The 25,799-nt window shown below is 36.4% G+C and overlaps 1 protein-coding gene across 6 annotated transcripts in view; it reads left to right on the top strand.

Moving 5' to 3' along the window:
* Khc-73 (Kinesin heavy chain 73) overlaps window positions 1-25,799 on the top strand; it is an 842,240-nt gene that overhangs the window by 30,004 nt on the left and 786,437 nt on the right. For all 6 annotated transcript variants that reach the window (XM_090407555.1, XM_090407554.1, XM_090407553.1 and 3 more), the window contains exon 2: window positions 16,130-16,214. In XM_090407555.1, coding sequence (XP_090263681.1) covers window positions 16,130-16,214 — 85 coding nt within the window. The remainder of the gene's footprint in view (window positions 1-16,129; window positions 16,215-25,799) is intronic.

Below are 25,799 nucleotides of genomic sequence, written 5' to 3'. Positions count from 1 at the left end.
ACTAGCTTATCATTGGTATCATATACATCCACCATTTGCTCTGGTTTATGTAATAAAGGTCCATGTCGTATCTTGTCAGCTTTGTAAAGTGTAATAATAGCATCGTGTGTCCGTTTTCTTTATCTAACTCTGCTGTTACTTTATTGAAAAAAAAAAAATAAGTGGATTACTATGGCAAGATCTGCTTCTCACAGAACTGTACTGGCTCCCATAGATTATTACATTAGTGGATATTTTTGTCCACCCATTTCTGAATTCTGCTATATCTTTTTAACCATCCTTTCTAGTAAATATTGATTCAATACTGGTCTGTAATTAGCTGTCTCTGTCTTGGGGCCTCCTTTACATGATGGAACTCTTTTGCCTCTTTTAACTTCTTTGAGACTGCTAGAGTTGAGATTTCCATGGTGAAACTCCCAATCTTATGTAAAATTCACATTGAGATTTTATTGCTGTGCCATGGCTTGAGAAGCTACAATGAAAGAAAGTCAGTAGTGAATGACAAGTGGTTAGAGATTATTTGAGAGAAGAAGTATGAGATTGCATACCCAAGATCAGGAAGAGAAACCAAGTAGGAATTAAGTGGATGAGTAGCAATATAAAGCAAGAGCTACAAAAAAAAAGAAAACACTGTGGTGGAGGGAATATAAAAAAAAGGTGATCAGCATACTCATGAGCAGTACAAAGTGCAAGCAAGAAGGGTGAGTAGTTTGGTAAGAAAGGCCAAATCATATTATGAGAGAAAATTAGCCAAGAAGGCCAAATCCAAGAGTTTTTTTTTTTGTGATGTGGCAAGCGAGAGGAAAAATGACTATGGTAGGATGACTTTAAACAGTGCTCATAGTGGCAAAAGGTGTATCATTCAGGTGGAGATTTTGCAGTTGCTAATGTGACAGAGATGCATATCAGAATTGAGGTTAATTTCAGCATATTGAAAAATATGAATGTGTACACTGCAGTGAGACTGGATGGCATGTCATCCTGTGTACTGTGTGAATGTGCAAGAGAATTGGCATTGCCTTTGATGTTGTTCAATCTGCCTCAGCTTTGGCAGGGTTCCAGAGGAGTGGAAAGAGGGTAAGACAGTTCCATTGCATAAAGGTGGTTTCAAGACAGAGATAGCAAACTACAGACCAATTAATATATCAGGAGTGGTTGATAAAGTACTGGAAAAGTTGGTTAAAAGTAAAATCCAACAGTTGGTGGATAGAGACATGATACTCTATAGTGGGCTTTGTAAAGGGTAGCTCCTGTCTTGGTAATTTATTAATATGTCATAATAAAGTGAAATTCTTTCTTCATAATATTCCCTGTGTTTATTTTTTTATAAGTTTGCTGTATATTTTATAACCTAGATTAGAAGATTGATTCCTCTATAATTATTGCAGTCATTTATATTTCCCTTTTTGTGAATGGGTATGACAGTTGTTTTAAGCCAGATATTTGGGGGGGGGGGTTCTCTTATTAACAGTTTATTTAGTAATTTAAGGAATCATATTTTGAATGATTCACTGGCATATTTAAAGAGTTCCATGTTGATGCCATCCTCTCCTGGTGCCTTGTTATTCTTAAATGAATTGAAAGCTTCTTCCACGTGTTTAAAATCTAGTTCTATATTATGATCATTAAAAATGGTATATGCTGGTTGGTAATCAACATGTGATTTTTCTGCCCATAGCTCTTGGAAATATGTTGCCCAAGTATCTGTATCAATAATAGTAATTCTTGTTGTCTTTTATATCTCTGTTTAAGTGATTTTATGTTTTAGGCTGTGGTTGAGTTTATATCTCTTTCTAATTCAGAGATAAAATTGTTCCAGGATTCTCTGTGTTTTTGTCTCACTGCTTTTTTTTTTTTTTGCTAAAGCTCCTTTTTTTTTATAATCTATATAATCATCCTGTAATTTAGTTGATACTTATTTTCTGAATGCTTTTCTTTTGTCTTCTATAGTTTCTGCTGTTGGTTATCAGCTTTTCTTTGCTTCCATTTCCTTTTTTTTCCCCTAGAGCCTCTGAAGCAGCTCTTGGAATTTTACATAGATTTTCCCACTTTTCTTTAATGTTCATATTTTCCTGGAGCTCTTCTGTTTTTGTATGGATTCTTCTTGATGCAACTAATGAATGCTAAGTTATTTAGAGCAGTACTTCTTAACTTTTTCCACTCACCACCCCTTTTCACCCGAGAAATTTTTACGTGACCCCAGGTATATAGGTATATAAAATAGGTATACAAATCAAACATTTACTGATAATAAATCATAAAGAAATTTATTTTAAAACAGTTGTTTGGTATACATATAATTTCACCATTTACATAAAGAATTGCAGACAATAGCCTCAAATCGGAATTAATTTTTGGTCGTTACGCGTTCAGAAAACTTTTACTGTTGCCAAATTTTTCGTGATCCCCACCCACAGTTTAAAAAGTTCTGATTTAGAAGACTGACTTTAAATGAGCTATTCGATATTGTATGTTGATGTTTGAGTAATTTTTTCTCCAATTTGATGGAAATCTGACTTTTGCCACTAGAAGGAAATATGTTTCTATTTCATTTCCATGGAAAACTGACATCTAAAAAGTGTTTGGATAGCTTATCATTGGCAATTATATAATCAATTACTGACTGGGAACCACAGGCTGACCAGGTGAACTTATGGCAGTTTTTATGTTTATAGAAAATGTTCATTATTCTCAATTTATTAAAAAGCGAAAAGTCTATTAATTTTGTGCTGCTACTATTTCAAGTATCTTCTGCCATTTCACCCATGCAATCACTGGTATCCTTGTTTCTAATTCTAGCATTTAAATCTCCCATTATTTTTATTATTATTATTCCGGGCAACTCCAATGAGTTGACAGACTCATCGAGGGAGGCCCTAACATCATGTCAAGAACAACTATTCGACATTCACACAGTATCTATCATACCTTGCCTCGAACTCATTCACAGTCGTAGCACCCACAACAGACTCTGGCAGCTCATTTCACTCATTTACCACTCTCCAAGTAAAAAACCTAGCTCTAACATCCTTGTCAACCACATTCTTGTCCTGCTTCCATGCATGGCCCCTAGTCCTCCCACCACCAGTCCTATTTTCAAAAATATCTTCTGCATTAATCTTATAGAAACTTTTCAATAATTTGAATGTCTCAATCATATCACCCCTCTTCCGCCTGTCGACCAATTTCTGTAACCCACAAATCTTCAACCTGTTCTCATAAGGTTTATTCCATAGACATGCTATCATCTTGGTCACTCGTCTCTGGATCCTCTCCACCTCCTCCCCATCACGAAGAAACCCTGGTGCCCATAACTGGGCACAGTAGTCCAGATGGGGTCTTATCAAAAATACTTGTTAAAGTATTTTTCAGAAGCCAAGTGATTTGATGAGCTGATTTAGCCACTTTTGCAATGTGCCCCCCTAAACTTCAATTCCCTATCCACCAACACTCCCAAATCCCTGGCCTCATTAATCTCCTGGAGTACGGTTCCACCAATGTGATATACTGCTGCTATTCTTTTCACCTTACACTTTGCCACATTAAGTTGACATCCATTTTTCCTAGCCTAGTCCTCCAAACTATCCAAATCATCCTGTAAAATTTTGACATCCTATGCACTCATATTTGCTTTACCCAACTTTGCATCATCAGCAAACAAGTGAACACTTCCTCTCAGATCCTTACCTATATCATTGATGAACAAATTGAAAAACAGTGGTCCAAGAACAGAGCCCTGCGGCACACCACTAGTCACAAGCTGTCTTTTAGACTCCACTCCTGAATAAACCACTCTCTGATATCTCTCTATCAACCACACTCCTATCCATCTCACCAACCTTATATCCACCCCCACAGCTGTCACTGTGTTATAAAACGTGAGCACGTTACTGAGGCATGATCTACCCTTCACAAAACCATGTTGTCCCCTATACAATATCCCATTTTCATCTATCCAATCCTGTATGCTTTCCTTGACTAATTTCTCTAAGACCTTGACAATGATTCCTGATATGCTAATCGGTCGGTAATTTACAACAGCAGTCTTGGAACCACCTTTATGCAGTGGAACTATTTTCCCCTCTTCCCCCCCCTCAGGACTAACCCAGACCCGAGACTCAAATTATTCAAAATTAAACAAAATGGTCAAGGGTACTGACAATTCTTTAGCCGCTTCTCGTACGACACGAGCTGGTATACCATCCAATCCCACAGATGTATTGACATTGAAGTTATGCAATGGACTACTCACCTCCACTTCATTCACCACAATCCCCGTATAATCTACTGGTTCATTCGTTTCTGTAATGTCATCACCTGGATGATATAGTCTTGCAAAGTGCTCACTCAGTAAACTCAACTATATCAACTGATTCAGTTATCTCCCTATCATTGGCATTCTTTAAAATCATTCTGCCATATACGTTTTTCCTTTTACTTGCAACATATCGAAAAAACTGTTTAGGAATCTCTTTAGCCTGCATGGCCAATGTTCTTTCGTAATCCTTTTTTGCTTTTCTTACCACACTCGTTACCCTTCTGGCCTGCACTTTATACCGTTCATGTGCCTGCCGGTCACCTTTCTCCTTAAATTCCCTCCATAGTTGTTTCTTTTTTTGCAGCTCAAGCTTAATGGTGTTATTCATCCATTTAATCCCTACTTGATTTATTATTCGGACTCTAGGTATACAGTCAGTCATTGCTTCATGCAAACACTTCTTAACTGCCTCCCATGCACTATCAACTTCTAGTCCTTGCAGTTGTACATGCCATGGCACTGAACCAATCAAACTCCTAAGCTTATCATACTTTCCAGCCCGATAATTCCACATGTACCCTGTCTTAATTGTAAATTCCACACCTTTAGCCATCTCCCAAGTCATGATCCTATGATCACGCTCACCAGTTGGTGGCAATGTGGTCATATTTGTTACAGCCAAATCCTCAGATGTAATTACTAGGTCAAGCACTCTCTGACCTCTAGTATTTTCCATTACATGCTGTCGCAGATAGTTATCCCTTAATAACCACATAAAATCCAATTCCTTCCTCCCATGTGTTCTCTCCTCAATCCAATCAATGCAACCATAGTTGAAATCTCCCATAATAATTACCCTCCTTCCACTCATTTCTTCTATTTGCTTGTGCATACTGTCACCACCATCTTTTCCATCACCTGGTCTATAGCAGCACCCAATTGTATATTTTGTTCTGCTAGCCATAATCTCACCAAATGGCCACAAATGTGCTCTTTTCTCTATCCTGCAATTCAACTTCTATTCTCCTTGGCTGTAGCTCATCAGCTATCATCAACAATACTCCTTCCCCCATTTTATTCTCTGTCATTCCTGAACACACTATACCCATCACATTCAATCCCACTAGCTATATCATCTACAGTCATTAAAAATTAAAAGAAATTAAATTAAAAGAATGTAATCTGTCGTATTAATTTTGTGGAACATTTCCTGTAGTTGAAAGTAAAATTTTTCAGTTTCTTCATTCTTACCTTCTACGGGTGCATATACAGCTAGAATTGTTATATGTTCATGGCTATATTTTAATCTAACCTGTAAGATTCTTTCATTATGAAATGTATTGTTTTCAACATTATTTTTAAAGGAATTATGAATCATCAGCATTATGCCGCTTCTTGCTTTTTCATTTCCGTTAACACCTGAGTATAACTGCAGGTAATTGGATATAAATTTTTGAACCTTGCAACTTCTTTTCGGTTTCAGATATTGCAGCTATTGTAATTTTATTTTTAGATAGAATTTCATCTAACTGTTCTTTATGTCCAATTCCTTGGACATTCCAGGTAGCAAATTTTAAAATGGTTTTCCTTTTCCAAGTCGTACCCTTTTATAGGTGAGGTCTGATATCCATATTTGACTGTCCTTTCTTCATATCTTTGTGAGATTTAAAATCAATGAACATTTCCTGCAGATTGGTTGCTAGCCAAAATGCAGTAAGTCCAGTGGTAGGGCTGCTACCTTATGCATCTGGATCTGCATGAAATGCAGGTCCAGATGCATAAGGTCAATACACAGTCAATCGTGTTTTTCTGTACGGTCAGAGCATTGACACTCATGTGACCGACCCTCCTCCTTTATCCAGGCTTGCGACTGGCATGAGCCCATTAAGGGTCCAATGGTAGAGTTAATAATAAAAAATTATTATTATTGCAGTCATTCATAAAGTTATAAGACCAGCTTACTTCAGACTGACTTACCTCGGACACACAGGCAGATCAGCAACCATCCGATTAGAAGAACACAAGTTATACATCTGCAATCATGATTATGGTCAATCTGGCCTTGCAGACCATGTTTTGGATACAACCCACAGGATCTCTTGGGAAAACACCATGCTCCACCATAGTAAATTCAAAAAAGAAAGACTGTTCTTTGAATCTGCATCTGCACTCAGGAATCAACCTAATTTAAACAAATACGGTTGCATAAAACTTCTCAAAATTTGGGAAACATTAATTATTAGAGATCCCTCTTTATATCCTAGGCCACCTGCAAATGCCATAGAGGGTGCACCACCTAGATAGGAACTTTAGTTTCACTCACTGTTGTATTGTATTTGTGTGTGTGTTACAAAAGGTTTTTTTTTGTAATCCCTGAAGATATCTCTGTGACTGAGATGAAATATTGGAAGCATTAAAATTAGTTTTAATCCTTTCTCAGTGCTGATAATATTCCATTAAACCTCCAACATGAATCAACACATGAGTTATAAGCCCCATTGTGGTAGTCGTCTGCATGCCCAACAATCTCTCAGGCATTGCATTCCATGTTCCTATTACTCTCCATTGCAAAAAACTTATTTCTTGTCCTCTTACTTATTACTTCCTTTTGCAGCTTTCAGGGATGGCCCCTTGTCATCACTCCTTCCCACTATTCCACCGAGCAAAAGAACTCCCCATTGTCAACCCTGTAACTACCTCTGAACAGTTAAAAGTATCAGTAATATCACCTCTCCTTCTTCTATCTACCAAACTCTGCAGTCCACATTCCCTTAGCTGATCCTCATAACTTACATTGTACAGTCCTGAAACTGTCTTTGTTATCTGCCTCTCTACCCTTTCCACAGTTTATTTATCCTCTTCAAATCCTGGGGATCAATGGGAACAATAGTCTAAGTGTGGTCTGATCAGGGTCTTATACAATGGAATGATAACTCTTTTATCTCTGCAGGTCAGCATCCTTCTCAGTATTGCAGCAATCCTTTGGGTTACCTTCACCCACCTTTGCAACATGTTCCCTGAATTTCAATTTTCTATCAATCACCCCCCCCCAGCAGATCTCTTGCCTCCCCTCCAGTACAGCTCCTCCAATCAAGTATGCAGCCTCCCATCGATGTATCCCAAACTTCAAGACTACATTTTGCTGCATTAAACTGCCATCCCCATTCATTCACCGAATAAATCCCTGCAAGAGGATTTATTCAAATCCTCTTGCAGGGATTTGAATAAACTGGACATTTTTTGAATAAACATTCAAAGCCTCTGCACTATTAATAACCCTTCCCAGCTTCATATCATCTGCAAATAACTGAATATCCTCCTGTAATCCATTGACAATGTCATTAATGTAAAGGTTAAACAATACAGGCTCCAGTACTGAGCCCTGTGAGTTCCACTTGTAACGTACTGCTTCCTTGATATTGCCCCACCATACACAAATCTCTGATACCTATCACACAGCCAATCCTGAATCCAGTTGACCAACCTGACATCCAAACCCATGTGCTGCAACTTAAATATCAGCTTATCATGTGGCACCCTGTCAAATGCCTTTGCAAAATCCAAAATAATGGCAGTATATGCCTTTCCCTCATCAACTGCTCTTGTCACTTTATTATAGAAGGCAATCATATTACTAAAGCATGAGTGCCCCTTAACAAATCCATGTTCATTCTCATATTCCAAGATCTTAACAACTACTGATGAAACACAAACTGGCTTATAGTTAGACACATCCAGTCTGCTATTGCCCTTATGTAATGGCACTATCTTACCTTCCTTCCATCCCTTGAATACCTTTCCCGTAGCCAGACTTTCATTGAAAAGTCAGGTCAACGGAGCTGTCAGTTCTTTAGCACATTCTCTCAAAACCTGTGGTGAAATACCATCCAGTTCCACAGCTTTACTGATATCCAGTGTACTCAGTATTTGGAATCTACTCTCCTCTTGCACCTCTAAACCTTGAACCTGCCCTCTCCCTCTAGTATTAAAACTTACTTCTCCAGAATGACATACTCCAATAAAGTATGTATTGAACAACTCTACTATGTCCTCTACATCAGTCACTCTATTCCCATTTTTTTTTTATTCCACAATGCCATTCTTCCGCAATCATTCTCCTCCTACTGGCCACATAGCAAAATTTGCTAGAATTATCTTTGGATCATAGTGCCAATCTCTGCTCATATTCTAGTTTTGCCTTCTTTACCATATTAGTCACTCTCCTGGCATGAGTCTTGTATTCTTCATGCATGCTTTCCACCCCTCTCCTTATACTGTTCCTATTTGATATTGTTTGTCAGCCACTTTACACCAAATTGTGTCTTCTTCTTCTTCACTCGTGGAATACATCTTACTGTTGCTGCTAACAAATATTCCTTCACAATTTCCCAAGCACTAATGATATCCCGCCTTCCAATTCTGCCTTCCATGGAACTACCCCAAGTTGATATCTAAGACTATTATAATCACCTGCTTTATAATTCCACATATGTTTTCTTTTCTTTGATACTCCTGCATGTCTATTCATCTTCCAAGTCAAAACTACATGGTCACTCTCTTAGGTCATAGCATCAGCTATGACCTAAGAGACTGACCTTTCTCACTCTTGAAAGCAATGACCTTTCTCACTCTTGAACCTCTTGTTCCCTCTATTATATGTTGTCTAAGACATCTGTCCTCAAGAATTCTAGAAATTCCATTTAATTATTACTACATGCATTTTCCTCTTTCCAACTTATACTGCTGTAGTTAAAATCTCCCATAACAATCATTCTTCTTGCACTTGCCAAGCTCAACTGCCTAAACATCTCCTGCTCCCAACCCTCTGTGCTCCTTGGCTTGTAGCAACATCCCATTAAATAACCTGTCTTGCCTACTTCTACTTCACACCATATGCTTTCAAAATCATTAGTGGCACTGCCTTCCAAAGCCTCCACTCTTAGAGGACATAAGTCATCACTTATCATAAGCAGTACTCCACCATCCCATTTTCCCTTCCTATCCTGCTGAAAAATGCTGTACCCTGCTACTTCTATTCTTGTTATTATATCATCGTCCGTCAACCATGTCTCAATGATCCCAATAATCTTTGGCCAGGCTGATGCTATCAGCATCACCAATTCATCTCCTTTATTCCGGATACTCCTAGCATTAGTATAAAGCATAAAAATGTCTCTGCTTCTATACCTATCATTATCCTCTTCAGACTCCATTCGGCTCAGTGTTACCTGCTGTCATCCCCTTTCTTCCAAGCACCCATTCCCACAAGAGGCCACTCATTATCCATTAGTATCTTTTGTGCTACATAAGCAAAGTATTCTGATTTTCTTTTAGGCTGTGTATTTATGTTGTGCATGGTCGTATAATTAGAAATTCCTTCACTTTCTCTCCATCGCAAAAAACTTTTTGCGATGGAGAGTGGTAAGAACATGGAATGCATTGCTTGAGACTGGATGCAGCTGAGTAAGTTAAAAAAAAAAAAAAAAAAAAAGTGAGAAGCAGCACTGTGATTTAATTGACTTGCATAACCAATCATTGAAGAACGCCACATCAAAAAGTATGAAAATGCATATAGTAAAATTTCTTCATATTCTTTATGTATCCTCAAGGGGTTGTACAGGATACTATAGTACTGCATTGAAAGTCAGTGTTATTATTAACTACTACATGTCAAATATTTTCCTTCAATCTGTTGTCAGGTCTGTATTGCCGGATATCGCATCCATGTAGTATGATTTGTCCAACTCTTAATAGGCAGTTGTTTCAGCAATCACCTCATTGTTTGATGAAAATCTCTTTCCTGCCAGCCATTTTTGCATGTTTGGAAACAGATAGTAGTCTGATGGAGCCAAATCTGTAGAGTAGGGGGATTGTGAAAGGACTTCATAGCGTAAATTTGAACAATTTTTGCAGTCACAATTGCAGAAGAGTGAGCAGGTGCATTTTTGTGGTGAAAAAGAATCTTCTTTTTCACCAAGTGTGGTCGTTTTTCCTTTATTTCATTATTTGAACAATCCAGCAAAGACGCATAATACACTCCATTAATTGTTTTGCCCTTTTCCAAGAAGTCTATGAAGATTATGCACGAGCACCCCAGAAGACGGTGGCTGTAACCTTTCCTGCTGAAGGAACGGTTTCGCTTTCTTTGGGACACTTGCAACCAATTGTTTTGACTGTTCCTTGGTCTCAGACTGGTTGTGATGAATCCATGTTTCGTCCACTGTTATGAAATGATGCAAAAATTCCTCTGGATTCCATTGAAACAGCTTCAAGCTGTCCTTGCAACAGTTCACATGTTGACTCTTTTGATCCAGTGTGAGCAAACGTGCCACCCATCTTGTGGATAGTTTTCTCATATGTAAATGTTCATGTAAAATATTATGTACATGGTCATTTGAGATGCCCACAGCCTTAGCAATTTCACGCACCTTCACTCTTCTATCATCCATCGCCATATCATGGATTTTTTCAATAATTTCTGGAGTAGTGGCCTCACCAAGGCATCCAGAACATTCAGCATCACTTTTGCTTATATGGCCACTTCGAAAGTTACTGAACCACTTATAAACCATTCTAATCGAAGGTGCAGACTCACCATAATGTTTATCAAGCTTAGCTTTGATTTCCTGAGCCGTTTTGACTTTCAAAAAGTAATGTTTAATCACTACATGAAATTCTTTCTTATCCATTTTTCACGGTAATCACGGTACTCGATCGATTGAAATGAATGCCAATCACAGAGTAATAGATCTGTCTGACTGAAACTTAGTGTGTGATCCTCCAACAGTTGCCAGCAATAAAAATAACCTCGATACATACTGGTGGTGCCATCTCTTAGACTTTGCACGGACTTATCGAACAGCCCTCGTATTCCACATTCCAGATGAGAAACCAACTTAGTCATTTTTCTCTGAACCCTCTCCAACATTTCATCATCCTTTTGAAAACCTGGTGACCAAATCTGTGCACAGTAATCCATGTGAGGCCTGATCAAGGCCTTGTACAATAGAATCAAAACATCCTACATGTCAGTGTTCCCCACATCATTCCCATAATCTGCTCTGTTCTCAGAAATTTAGCAAAATGTCCATGAAATTTTAAGTCTCTACACAATCATCCCCCATCTCTTTCATCTTCTCCACATCCTCTAAAATATCTCCAGTAATCCTATACTCTACATTCCATCTTTGCTTTCCAAATTTTAAAATCTTACACTCTGCTACATTAAACTGATATCCCCACATACGTGCCCATTCAGACAGTCTATTTAGGTCCTCTTGCAAAACTACGAATGCTCTACTTCTCCTCAATTTTGCATCATCTGCAAACAACTGTATATTCACATGTTAGTCCTTTCCAGTGTCATTTACATACAAATTAAACAACAATGGCCCCCAAAACAGATCCCTGGGGCATGGCACTAGTGACTTTCCTCTTCTGGGATGTCACTCTTCCATACACAACCTACTGATACCTATTAAACAACCAATCTCCAATCCATTGCAACAAACTAGTTTACCATAGAACAAACTAGTAGTTAAATCTTCCAAATTTAACTACTAGTTTGTTGTGTGGTAATCTATTGAAAGTCTTTGCAAAATCTAAATACATTACTGTATATGCATCTTCCTTGTCCAATGTGTTTATCACCTTGTTATAATAAGTAAGCAGATTGCTGAAACAAATATTCCTTTAGCAAACCCATGCTGTCCATTAAAGAGTATTCTACTGCTGTCAGCCCAGTTCTGAATCCTTGTTCTCATTAGCTTCTCCAACACTTTGACCACAACTCCAGACAAGCAAACTGGCCTGTAATTCTAAGCATTATCAATCCCTTTATGAAGTGGAACAATTTTGCCATCTTTACCACTCCTTTCTAATCTGGGCTAATCGAAGACTCATGTTAAAAATGCAAGTTAAAGCTGTTAACTCCCTGGAGCAGTCCCTCAAAACACGCAGTGATATACCATTGTTGTGTCCCAATTTACGATTTCTACTCTAATCTTACAAATTCCTTTTATCTATATTCTTCTAACTTCTATGCCCAAGATTTTACCAAAACTTATACCAATATCTAAGTTATTGCTCCCCGTAGTACCCCTAATATTTGTATTTATACTGCGCCTTTTGGGATATTTAGTTTAGGATATTACATACATAAACAAGGAGAAAGAACTCAAATATATCTGAAAGTGTAACTATTACAGTCTTGACCCTTAACTCGATTCTCAACTTAAATTCTCCACGTGACTAAGTACAATATTTTCAAGTGGTTATCAACTGCACCATTTATGTTGTCATAAATAGGGAGAAAGTCAATCTCGAATATATCTCTTAGTATTTAAATATTATTGCAGTCGTGACTCTTAATCTCTTTCCTCAACATTAAATTTCCCGCGTGATTAGGTACGATGATTTTAAGCGGTGCATTGATTTAGCAACATCAGACAACTCTTTTATCATTGAACAAAAAGGTTTATTAAGTTTCTAAACATGGTACAATTCAAATACTAAACTAAAATACTTATAGACTAACATTAAATCATTACAAGCAATATGGCTATTTGTGATTATGCAGCCATACACATTAATTCATAAATTCACCTGATGTGAACAAATTAGATCAATTCACACTATTTGATTATTCATACTGAAGTAGATTAACAAATCATTCACTGCTAACACATACTTGTGACATTTCAATTATTTTATACGTTACATTAGGCATTCAATTCTTAGGATACGTAATTACTTAATTCACACTATTCCGTTATACTGTTATTTGCACTAACACACAATTATGTCATTTAAATATCTTGTGCAATTATCTACTATCGTTGCTGATAGTAGAGCAAATATATGTGTGTTAAAGGCCCATACGAAGAGCTCAAGAAAGGTACTGTAAATCATAACCTATGTTAGCTAGAAATTTGTCTGTGAAAAGTATCGTGATTCCAATACCTTAGGACTCTTAATCATTCACAAATCTTTAACACTAGTCAATCTACACATAACACATTCTATCATATACTAAAGTCCTAGTATAACTTCAACAGTTCTGTATTGGAATCACGATACTTTTCACAGACAAATTTCTAGCTAACATAGGTTATGATTTACAGTACCTTTCTTGAGCTCTTCATGTGGGCCTTTATTCTTTTCCAAACGAACCTCTGGTTCGTTTGGAAAAGGAAGGATGGAATACTTTAACACACATATATTTGCTCTACTATCAGCAACGAGGACATCGATCTCTTTACAGCTTTCTGCTTTGCGTAGTTATCGCTAGCGTTGAAACGTAGAAGATCCCTCATTTTCTAGGACTCTATGGCAATTTTTCCTTTGCTTCCTACTTGGGAAAACGGGAATCGAAATCCCGCTCACTTTCGTTTCCGTGTTGTGACGAGGAGATATCACCCCTGTCGCCACTCAGGAAAACCCCGTGAACTCCACCGGAACCAAAACCAAACTCCCAGGCCAAAAGCGACTATCCAAAAAAAGTCCTTTTCTGGGGTTTACCAACCCTTTTATAGCTGCCCCCTAACGGCACCTTTTCTTACTTCTTTTCTCCTCCTTCTACTTGTTTTTTAATCATCGACCAATTAGGGTGGCGTTTTCCCGCCAAACGTCATTTGATCTGCAAGCCCGTTCTCAATGTTTCAATCTGGGGATCGGCCCTAAGCGATAGCTTTGCTTTTCTTGTGCTAGCCTGACTTAATCCCCTTTCAAACTTTTTCTATGAATTCTACTTAATAACTTAATCTCTCACATAACGTATTTTATGACTCACCCATTTCTACTTATTTACTTAACTCTCTCATTTTTAATCGTATTACAATATTAATCTATACTTTCCTTTGTTAGCTACTTATTTAGTTAGAATTCTTTATTTTAAGTCATATTACAATATTAATACATTCCTTCCTTTATCAGCTACTTTAACAACAACCCTTACGTTTTATACATTTTACTGGATGCAAGAAAATTTTCATTAAATAATTCATTTTTTTATGCAGGGGTTTTAATTTATGATATTTATTCTTCATGTTACACCATGATAGCTGAGAATACTATATTCCTAAGATATCAGGTGTAACACCATCAAGTCCCATGTCCTTGTTGACATTAAGTTTACTCAATTCCTCATATACCTCCTGCTCATTCACCATCATTGGTTCCTCAGCCATTCCCACTGCTCGCATGTTCTGCATTATGTTATAATCACAAGGATGGAATACTTTATTTTCCTTCCTTGTGATTGTGAATGAACTGCGCCTTTACAATCTCCTCCTCAGTGTTTACATTATCACTGACCATCATCATCCTCCCATAATTATTCTTCCTTCTACTGGCTGCATATTAAAAAAAAACACCATAGGATTTATTTTAGTGTCATTTGCTAACTGCTGCTCATACTGCACTTTTGCTGCCCTTACTAATCAAGTCACCTTCCTTGCTTGCTCTTTGTACTTCTCATGTAGCTGATTATCTCCGCTCATCTTGTGCCACCTCAGTAATGCCTTTTTCTTCCAGATTGCATGTTTCACCTTTTCAGTCATCCATTTTACTTACCTTATTTAATTTCCTGACCTTTGGAATACACTCAGTCATTGCCTCTGCCAGATAATTCCTGAGTAGAGACCAACCAGCAAGCCAGTCAGTTTGCTATAATCACCTGCCCTATACTTCCACATATAACCCTTTCTCACCAAGATCCTGCTATGGCTTGCCACCACCCAAGTGATCACTTCATGGTTACTTTCACTAATTGGAGGAAGATATGACACTCCATTTACAACAGTATCTTCTGATGAGATAATCAAATCCAAGACTCAATTCACATGTGGCCTTTATTAGTACTGCTTAAGGTAGTTATCCCTTAAAAACTCAAGAAATTCATTCTCTATGGTTCGTGATGCCATCTTTTCATTCCAGTCTGTATTACCATAATTGGAATTGCCCATAATGATCACCCTTTTCTTATTAGTCAGACCAATTTGTCTAAACATTTCCTTCTCAGTGCCTTCCACATTACCAGTTCTATAGCAACGTCCTAATAAACATTTCATGCTGTCCACTTCCACAATACATCCTACTGCTTCAAAATGTAATATAATATATTTTAGAACTATATATTCTAATGTACTAGTTATAATTATAAATAGAGAAGATTATAAAAAGAGGACAGGGTGAGAGGAGAGAAAGAACCAGAGCCATCCTCAGAAGTTATGTAAGAGCTTGGTGAAGAGGGATGTAAGGAGTAGATTTTTTTGAGTGGATAATTGTGAGTGATGGAACAAATTACCAGAATATGTTAATGCAGGGAATGTTAAGGATTTGAAGATTCAGATAAATATGTTGGTATTTGAACGAACCTCCTAAGATGAGTCTGCCGATTCCATGGATGGTGTAATAATTCTATTTTCATACATCAGAGAAACCAGAGATAATAATTTTTAGTTGATAGACAATTTCCATAAGATAAAAGTATATATATTATACAAGAAAATATTTAAGCAGAAATAAATTAATTGGGAGAATTTTTGATGATTAAATGCATCAGAATGCACCAAAAACATCATTTTCATTCCAAAGACATCTATCAACATTACATCACATCCATAAAACAAACCATCTGTCCATCCAGATAAACAGTTAGCTCTCATTTCAAACAAAATGTTGATACCTCATGCTGTATCTCTCAAAATTTAATTGCTCATTTATAATACATTTATAATATTTATAATACATTTATGATATAATAAATGTATTTATAATACATTTTAAAAAATTGAAAGTTTTGGCTTGACTAATTGAAATGTTTGTTTTTGTTGTAATAGGTTTGCTATTTAACCATTCTTACTCTTTCAGAAATTGAACTGGGTACACAATGTGTGGTGGAAATGCAAGAAAAACAAACCATCCTGCATCATCCTAGCTCAACTAAAGGAGAAAGGTACGTCTATATTTCAGCAGTGTATATTAAAATTTTTAAAGCGACCACTTTTTGTTATTCTAATTAAATATCTGAAATCATGTTAATAATTCAGTTTGCATAAGATGATTTTTCGTATATATCTCTTATTAACAAATGATGTTAAGAAAAATGCTTTTTAATCAGCATTGGCAGTGTTAATATAGGCATTTTACTTAGCCCACTGTTTAACATATGCAGTGCCATGCAAATATATTCAGACTGTAATCAGATGAAATTAACCTTAATATTTTGTATGCAGTTTGTGTCACATGATAAGGAGGCATTCATTTAATGATATTGCTTTTTCAGCACTGTGTACATAAAGTAATTATTGCTCACTAAGTTTAGTCTGAATCCTTGAATTGACAACAAATGATTGCCAGTCATAAATCACTAATTTCAACATTATAATTCAACTATGGTAATAGAACTTATTTACAAATGGAAATATGGCAAGATTAATGGTTGAATATTTTCTAGAATTAATTTAGAAAATAGTGTGCTTTGGAAGATAGCCAGATGGAACACTTCACAGCATTTTTGTTTTGCAGTATGCAGTAATTTCTAATTTTGCCACCTTAGTTTACAGGCAGGGCAGTTCTCAGTGTAACAGTGTAGGAAGGCTCAGGTATTAGCTATTATCTATAATTTACCAGGCAGTTTATTATTAAGTCATTAGTATTCTGCAGAATTTCAACCTGACATTCTCATTCTTAGACCACAACAGCATTTATCACAAGAATAGAAAACACTGCAGTCAAGTAATTTTGGAAACAGGTTAAATTGTAACAGGAAATAGAGAATGGATATCTTAGCTGAATATTTTACTTGGTGCCTTTTGGGATTGGATGGATATATAGGTAACCTGCAGCTTTTAGACTGAGGTTAGTCTTAAGATAAGTCTCCCTAATTTTTCATTAATTCTCCTAATATTTGTAAGAGCAGGAAGAAGAAAGGGAGATTCATGTGTGCTTATTAAGATGGGGATGATAGGTCAGGTATTAAGAGCTTGGCTGAGTTCTAATCAAGCTGGTAGCTGGGTATTGTTTATGTTCACTAATACAAGTGTGGGTAAGAGGGTGGCTGCTGGACAGATATCCAGCAGTATATGGAGGGCAGAATCAAGGCAAAAACAGGTGACTAGTGGTGTGCTGCAAGGTTCAGTGCTGAGACCATTGCTGTTTAATTTGAACATAAATTATATAGGAAGTAGCCTGAAAGGAAATATTCAGTTGTATGTTGGTAATGCGAAATTAGGTAGTGTAATAGTTAATCAAGGTGATATGGTGGACAGTTTGTAGGGCAATTTAAATAGGCTATCAGTATGGGCAAAAGATAATGGGTGTCAGTTTAATATGGAGAAATGTAAAGTTATGCATTTTAGGATAAATAGATTATAAGCTGTGTACCACATTGATGGAACTGTACTCCAGGAAATAGATAAAGCTAGAGAGAGTTAAAGTTTAGAGGACATATTGCTAGGGTTTTAAAGTAGCCCAAAAGATTACTTGGCTATTCAAGATCACATTAACAAGTAGAAGAAAGGAAGTTGTTATTCCACTTTATAAGGCCTTGATACACCCACATCTGGATTACTGTGATCAGGTCTGTCTCCTGGGTTTCTTCGGGATGAGGAAACAGTGGAGAAGATTCAGAGGTGAGCAACCAAGATTGTGAGTGGTCTGTGGCATGTTCCCTATGAGGATAGATTGAGGATATGTGTGGAGTGGATCGCATAAGTTAGTTGATAGGGGAAAAAGGGGAGATATGATTAGAATTAAGTTACTTAAATAGTTTTATAGGAATGATGCAGGGGAAATGTTTCAGCACTTGGCTAGATGGGCCAGAACAAGAGACCTTCCCTGGAAGTTGAGTAAAGGTGTGGTTAGTAGGGGTGTGAGGACTAGATTTTTTGGTTGTAGAGTTGTGAATGAGTGGAATGGGTTGCCAGAGTCAGTTCTGAATGCTTTGTCTGTTAATGGGTTCAAGGAGAGGTATGATAGATTGTGTGGATGAGTGTAAACTCCATGGAGGTGCCTGTACAATGATAGTAATCATAATACTGGAATCATCAGGAATAAACCTCAGGAATTCATCATCGTCGTTATCATTCTAATTTTCATATGGCAAAATGTGAATATGGGATTGGGAAATCCAAGGTCCCAGTGCTGGACTTGGTCTTACATTATGCAGTATACTTATTGCATGTTACCTGTAGACTAGTTCCTACTCTGCTTTCATTCTCATCTCTCTCCCTCTGTTTTTCTCCCCTTCAATGCTGTTAGAGTAGTCAATGCCAGGACATTATTAAAAACTAAAAATTTAAATTGTTAAAAAAGAATTTTAAAATATTTAAGTGCAGTATAGTAGGTATATTAAAGACCCATTGGACAGATGAGGGATATGTTAACATCCAAAATGTAAGAATATTTTACTCAGAAAGAAAAGATGGACTACATAGAAAAGGAACAGCGGTCATAGTAAAAAATCATAATTTAATTGAATAACAGAGCTTAACCTAGTGGTATCAAGATTAATCTCAATAAGATTAAAAGCAAAAGGGGAAAAAATGTGTGTGTGTGTGTGTGTGTGTGTTAAGAATGGAAACCATCATTCCAAAGGAAAGATGTTTTCCATTTCTTATAGTAAAACTTGAAAGCTTAACTTAAAATTATGGGGGAAAAAAAGTTGGTAAAAATGAAAAGATCCTCAAAATATTAAAGAAGAAAATAAAACAGGTAAAATCCAGATAAAGATGAAATAATTAATTAAACTTCATGTGTATTTTACTTAGGTAATTTTTATTAACATAGAATTTTCATTCTTGTGTCAAGGGTGGTTTCAATATAACTTTCAAATTAAACAAGTAGAATATAAACTAGGAGATTTAACAATGAAAAAACATGGGCTACACAAATATGTTATTGAGTGATCTAAATACATTTAAGGTACTAATAAAATAACTTTAATTAATAATTGATTATTACAGTGATTATTAATAATGATTATTTTATTAAAAATGAATTATTTCTGAATCTCGTGGAGAATTATTTCCCATAGAAAATATATCAGTCTATCACTTCTGTTTAGATTTGGACGATGTTGAAAGGTTTCACAATTTCCTTTATGTGGTATTGGGGGGGGGGGACACTACTGAACATATATAATGTGTGTGTGTGTGTTATATATGTTATATTCCATTTCTTTGCCATTCAGGCAAAGAAATGGAACTAGCAGAAGAATTAGATAAGTACCAGATCGACTTAATAGGGGTGACTGAAACAAAAAAGACAGAAACTGGTGAGATCTTCCTAAGCAATAAATACAGAATGTTATATTCAGGAAATAACAATCGGGGAAAAGGAGGAGGAGCTATAGTATTCAACACTAAATACTAGGCTAATCCTCTTGAGTGGCAAGCAGTATTAAGTAAGTGATATGGACAAATATCAGAATTGGGAACTGGACAATGAGACTTAATTATGCCTATGGTCCCATAGAAGATTCTACTAAGGTAGGAGTGGAGGAATTTTTTGAGGGTTTAGAGAGAGCAACTGACACAATGAAAAAGGAAAAGTTGGTTCCTTATCGAAGAACTAAATAGCAGAGTAGGAAATAATTGTCAGACATACAAAAATATTTTGGGAAAATTTGGAGTAAAAAGCAAAGCTAATAATAATAGCAAATACCTATTGGACTTTTGTCAGGACATGGGCTGGTTATTACTAACAAAATGTTCCAACATAAAAATATGCACAAATTCACATAGAGAGAAGAGGCAAGAATAAGAAAAGTCTCATTGACTATGTTATTGTTGATAGTGATGTTTTGTTGCTGGTACAGGATACTGGAGTGTACAGAGGATTTGAAATTGAAACTGAAAAGGAGAACATTTAAGGTAGTTTGAAAGCGAATAAAATTTGAGCAACTCTCAGATGTGAACTGTAGACTAAAATACACAAACATTATTCAAGAAAAAATGAAAGCATTTGAGAACAGGAACCAAACCTTGCAGATCAGTGGCAAGTCCTGAAGAAAACATTGATGATTCAGCCAGAGAGGCATGTGGTAAGGTTGTCTGCAAGGATAGAAAAATCATAACTCCATGGTGGATGCAGGAAGTTAAAGAGACAGTGAAGGAAAAGAAGAAAGCTTATCAAAAGTTCCTGGCAAATAAGTCAGCTTGTGCTCGTAGAAAATACAGAGACAAATGTAAGAAAGCTAAACACTGTATAAAACTATCTAAACAAAAGTCAGGAAGATTTTGGCAAGAACATAGAAAATAAATGTTGAAAGTTTATTTTTCACTTGGTTAGAGTATAATAAATTTAGTTTAATCCTTTATCCAAGTGTGAGCAAACAAAGCTTGCACCTGAAAGTATCTTCAGGACTGGGGTAAGGTGGTACAACACCAGGGCAACTCGTTGCAAAGGTGGAGCAAGACACCAACACTCCTGTTTCAGTATCTCCTGTCTCAGTATAATGCAAAACACATCTCCTTGCGGATATGTCTAATGCTATGCATTAAGGGAAGGGCCACTACAGGGTGGCACACCATTTGGCAACTCCTATAGGTAGAGATGACCTGCTAATGCTTCTGCCTGGTATCTCAACTTGGGCCTGGCTCCCACTGAAGAGACCTCAATAAAGGTTGAAACTAGTCTGGGTAGTGGCCCTTCCCTTAATGCATAACATTAGACATATCTGCAAGGAGATGTGTTTTGCATTATAGGAGATACTGAGACAGTAGTGTTGGTAGCTTGCTCCACCTTTGCAACGAGTTGCCCTGGTGTTGTACCACCTTACCCCAGTCCTGAAGATACTTTCAGGCACAAACTTTGTTTGCTGACACTTAGATAAAGGATTAAACTAAATTTATTATAGAAAATAAATATCAGGAAGGTGGCAGAATGTTCTAGAGGCTGTTTAAAAAGTTCAAAAATGGACGAAAGAGTGCTGTAAAAAGAATTAGAGAAGATAAATGTGACATGAAAACTGCTGAAAAAGATATCCTTGATGTATAGAGTAATTACTTTGAAAAATTGCTAAACGAAACAATTAATAATAGCATAGTAGTAAAAAAAACACTCAACATACAATCAGGAATACATATCCATACTTGAAGTAGAAAAGCCATGAAAAAAAGCCTGAAAAGTGGAAAGGCAGCTGGGGTAGCTGATATTCAACCAGAAATGCCCAAGTATGAAGGTATAAAAGTCTTGCAGTAGCTGCACTGCATAGTTCAGAAGGCCTGGACAGAGGGATGAATTCCAGATGATTGGAGCAGAGCTCTCATAGTACCCATATATAAAAAGGGAAATAAAACATTCTGAATGTGAGAATTACAGAGGTGTTTTCCTACTGAGTGTTCCTGGTAAGATTTTATGCAAGTATACTTGAGAAATGGTTGAGAAGGATTGTAGAAGAGAAGCTTGGTGAAGAACAAGCTGGATTCAGGCCAAATAGAGGCTGTCAGGATCAGATTTTCACTTTACGACAAATAGTTGTGAAATCATGGGAACATAAAAAAAACTGTACTTAAGTTTTGTAGATTCGGAAAAAGCATATGACATGGTGGCAAGAGAAAAGCTATTCAAAACTACAGTTGTATGGTTGTCAATGTGGCATTATATTCAAGCAATACTTAGTCTTTATTTGAGTTGTAAGTCAGCAGTTAGAAATGAAGGTAGTACAGGAAGATGGTTTGATATTAAATCTGGTGTCAGTGTATTAAATTTGTTAAGTTTATTAAGTGGTATTAAACCTGATATCAAAATTGGAGATATTAATCTCAGCTCTTTAATTTATGCAGATGATGTTATACTTCTAAATAAATCCTGTACAAGTCTGCAAGATTCCCTGACTAAATTGAATAACTGTTGTAATAGATTTGGTATGAAGGTTAGCATTAAAAAGACAAAGGCAATGAAAATAGCAGAAGCCTAGAAAATATTAACTACATTGTGAATGGAGAACCTATAGAACAAGTAAAATATTTCAGCTATTTAGGCACAATTTTTAATGAAGATGGTAAATTAAATATGGAAATAGACAATGGAATCAACAAAGCCGGGATGGTAGGAAGTTAACTGAATAAATTTATATGAAATAAGAGAGAAATTGGTCAAAACACTAAATTAGCTGTATGCAAGACGGTATTCAAACTAATTTTAACTTATGGATCTGAGAGCTGGGTTAGAAATAAAACACTTGACCAAAGACCAGAGACCACAGATATGAGAGTCCTGAGAAAGATTAGAGGCGTGAACAGATGGCATCAATGGCAATATCATATTAAAAACGAGAATATTAGGAAAGAACTTGACATTGTTAGCATCCACTAATGTGTTAGCAGAGCTCATCTCAGGTGATGTGGTCATTTAAACAGAATGGAAGAAGAAAGATTAGCAAAACAGGTGTTCTCTGCCAGGTTGGCAGGAAAAAGACCCATAGGAAGACCAAGATATAGGTGGATTGATACAGTAAAAAGTGTCTTAAAAGACAGGAATATAAGATCTGATAATGTTGGAGTCTTGACAGATGACAGATTGATTTGAAGAAAAATTGTTGATAGGAAGTTAGTAATGAAGTAAGTTTTTCATGTAGTACTATTATAATATCCTGTACACCCCACTTGAGTATACTTGTCAGGAATTTGATGATGATGATGAGAGCAAGTGAGCTTGATGTACTAGTCTTAATGGGGCTAGATTTTTTAAAAGTATGTGGTGTGAAAGAGCATGAATGTAAAGTCTTGTATGGGTTTTCGTTCGAAAAACTGAAAATGAAAATCACCATCTGGTAGATGAAGTAAAAGGAGATCTACAAAGGCAATTTTTATATTTTGATTGTCTTCTTCTACTTGGGTGAACTGGATATGATGGTGAAAAGTGATGAGGTCCTGTTGATCTGTAAGGGAACCATGCCAGACTGCAAGGATATCATTTTGTATATCTGTATCATAAGGACAGTTTGGGAAAGACTCTGTTCAGTATCTGCTGTTCGAATTCTTCCATGGAGTGGTTAGGAAGTGTACTCTGTTGGTAAATCTTATTCTAGTATGTCTGGCCCCAATGAATCACAGTGAAATAGGTGGGAAATATCTGCTATGAAATAAAAGTGTTGCTTGAGGAAGAAAAGTGTTTCATCTGAAGGAATGTTTTTGAGCAAAGACACAATATCTATTTCTTCTTTGTCCAGGATATCATCTGGGCAAAGATGAAGCTTTTTTTTTTTTTTTGAAATGAGAATTATTCTTGATAAATGAAGAGGACATACTATCAATGCCAAAAGTAATTTAGAGAGACATTTACCAATTTTGTAGCAAGGAGAGCTGATGCAGTCCACAATAAGATGTAATGGAGTATTTGCTTTGTGGACTTGTGCAAGTCCATACAAATGAGGAGAATGCCCATGCTTGCATTTAAGTTTGTTCTTGGTTTCCTCATTCATCATCAAGTGGCAAATTGAATTTCTTAATCCTGGTAGTTATAGGATCATTAGAAAGAGGATGAGGAATGTGAGGAATAATCATGTAGTATTAAGGTTAATTTTTTGACATACTCTTGTCGATCTTGAACTACTAATGCTTTACCCTTATCTGCTTTAGTATTGAATTTTTGCTCTCACTACAGGAGAACAATAAGCTTTAACGAGGCTTTGTTAAAGGTAGGTCTTGTTTTATCAGTCGACTCACATTTGCAACAGTGGAATTGTATAAGGGGAAATGGATATACAATGATTCTTTTAGATTTTTAGGAAATTATTATTATACAACCTTAAAGGATTGGTATGCAAAATAAGTTTGTGGTATGGATCAGAGCTTTGGTCTGTGACAGGTATCAAAGAGTGGTGTATGGAGGAGTGAAGCTAAGAAATTGAGAGTTACCACAACTGGGATACCAGAGGGTTCTGTCCTAGTAACACTCCTGTTTAATTTATATATTAATGAAACTGGTGATGGTCTGGAAGTGAAATAAATTATATATGAATGATGCGAAGTTGGATCAGCTGATAACAGACATTTCCGACACAAATTCCTGCAGGCAGACTTGAACAGATTAATGCATAATTATATTAATGGGAATTTCTGCATTGTGGTTGATGACGTTAATGACCTGAGGGTACTGGTGAACAGTGAGTTAGTTTGGAAGCCATATTTTCAAGGTGATTAAGACATTATTTCGAATGTTTACAATTTTGAAAAGAACACTAACTTATAGGAAAAGGAAGTTATTTTCATTCTCTACAAATCCCTGATAATATCACATTTGTGTTAGACTACTGTACTCAGATATGTTCATCTGAGTTCTCTTGAGATGAGGAAACAATTAAAAAGGTGCAGTACTGGCTGACAGTGTTATATATGGTTTGCAGAACTTTGTATACAAAGAGCAATTGAAGCAGTTGGCCTTCAAAGTTTGTGAAATAGAGGGAAAAAAAGAGAGGAGATAGGAAATAAATACACAAGCCAGTAAGGAGTATGTGGAAAAATTTTGCAGCTTATGACATAGGGATAAACTCTTGGTCATCCTTGGAAGTTAAGGGTGTGGTCATGAAGAAAATGAAATTAAGGTTCTTTTTGTAGCATGTAGTTATTTATTTTGTATGGGTTCCCCCCTCCCCCTTCTCTTAGGACAGGTTGAACCTTCCTAATAAGGGATTAAGCATGTATTTTTATGACTATAGGTCCATGTATGTTCATGGGCTGGTTTTGCCTTTTCTGAGGGACGAAAAACCTGAGCTTCTGGGTGAACCCCCCCCCACTTCCATATGAGACTGGCTGACTTACCTGTCGTTGAAAGAGACTAGATAAAGATTCTCACATCATGGATGGGAATCGAACCAAAGTCTTTCAACCAAAGGGAAATAAAACATTCTGAATGTGAGAATTACAGAGGTGTTTTCCTACTGAGTGTTCCTGGTAAGATTTTATGCAAGTATACTTGAGAAATGGTTGAGAAGTATTGTGGAAGAGAAGCTTGGTGAAGAACAAGCTGGATTCAGGCTAAATAGAGGCTGTCAGGGCTCTGTTTGGCCTGAATTATCAGCTTGTCTATACTGACTGAGCTGCAGAGTCTCTGTAGCATGTAGTGAATGAATGAAATAAGCTGCCAGTGGACATCGTGTCTTAAATGAATGTTTTTTAGCTGGCTGCTATCTGCCATACATTTGTCGAATGTATGATAGATATCAAGGAATTAGACTTTCCAAGACCATTCCTCAATGAGGACTTACTCCCTGGAAGTATTTAATTTCATTTAATAAGTCAGACAATATTTTATAATGTAAATGAATTGTAAATTTAAGTAGATGGCACTAAATATTTTACAAAAGCAGTGCTATAACTTTGTTTATAGAATAAGCACTAAGGGAAAAAAAAAGGCAATAAATCTATTTGGAATGTGTTCCAGATCATTTCATAATAAAGAATTATAACACGAATATAATGAAATATGATTATAGGCCTCTTCTACATGTAACTTCTGTTTTTCACTTCTGCTGATTTCTAATTTAAAATTTTTTATATGTAAAAAATATATTTCATACTGGTTAATATTTTAT

The sequence above is a fragment of the Typopeltis vanoorti genome, chromosome 17 (genome assembly GCF_054136105.1).
Source record: "Typopeltis vanoorti isolate ZY-2024b chromosome 17, IOZ_Tvanoo_1.0, whole genome shotgun sequence".
Lineage (NCBI taxonomy): Eukaryota > Metazoa > Arthropoda > Arachnida > Uropygi > Thelyphonidae > Typopeltis > Typopeltis vanoorti.
The sequence above is the reverse complement of the archived record's forward strand: the minus strand, read 5'-3'. Positions and strand labels throughout refer to the sequence as shown.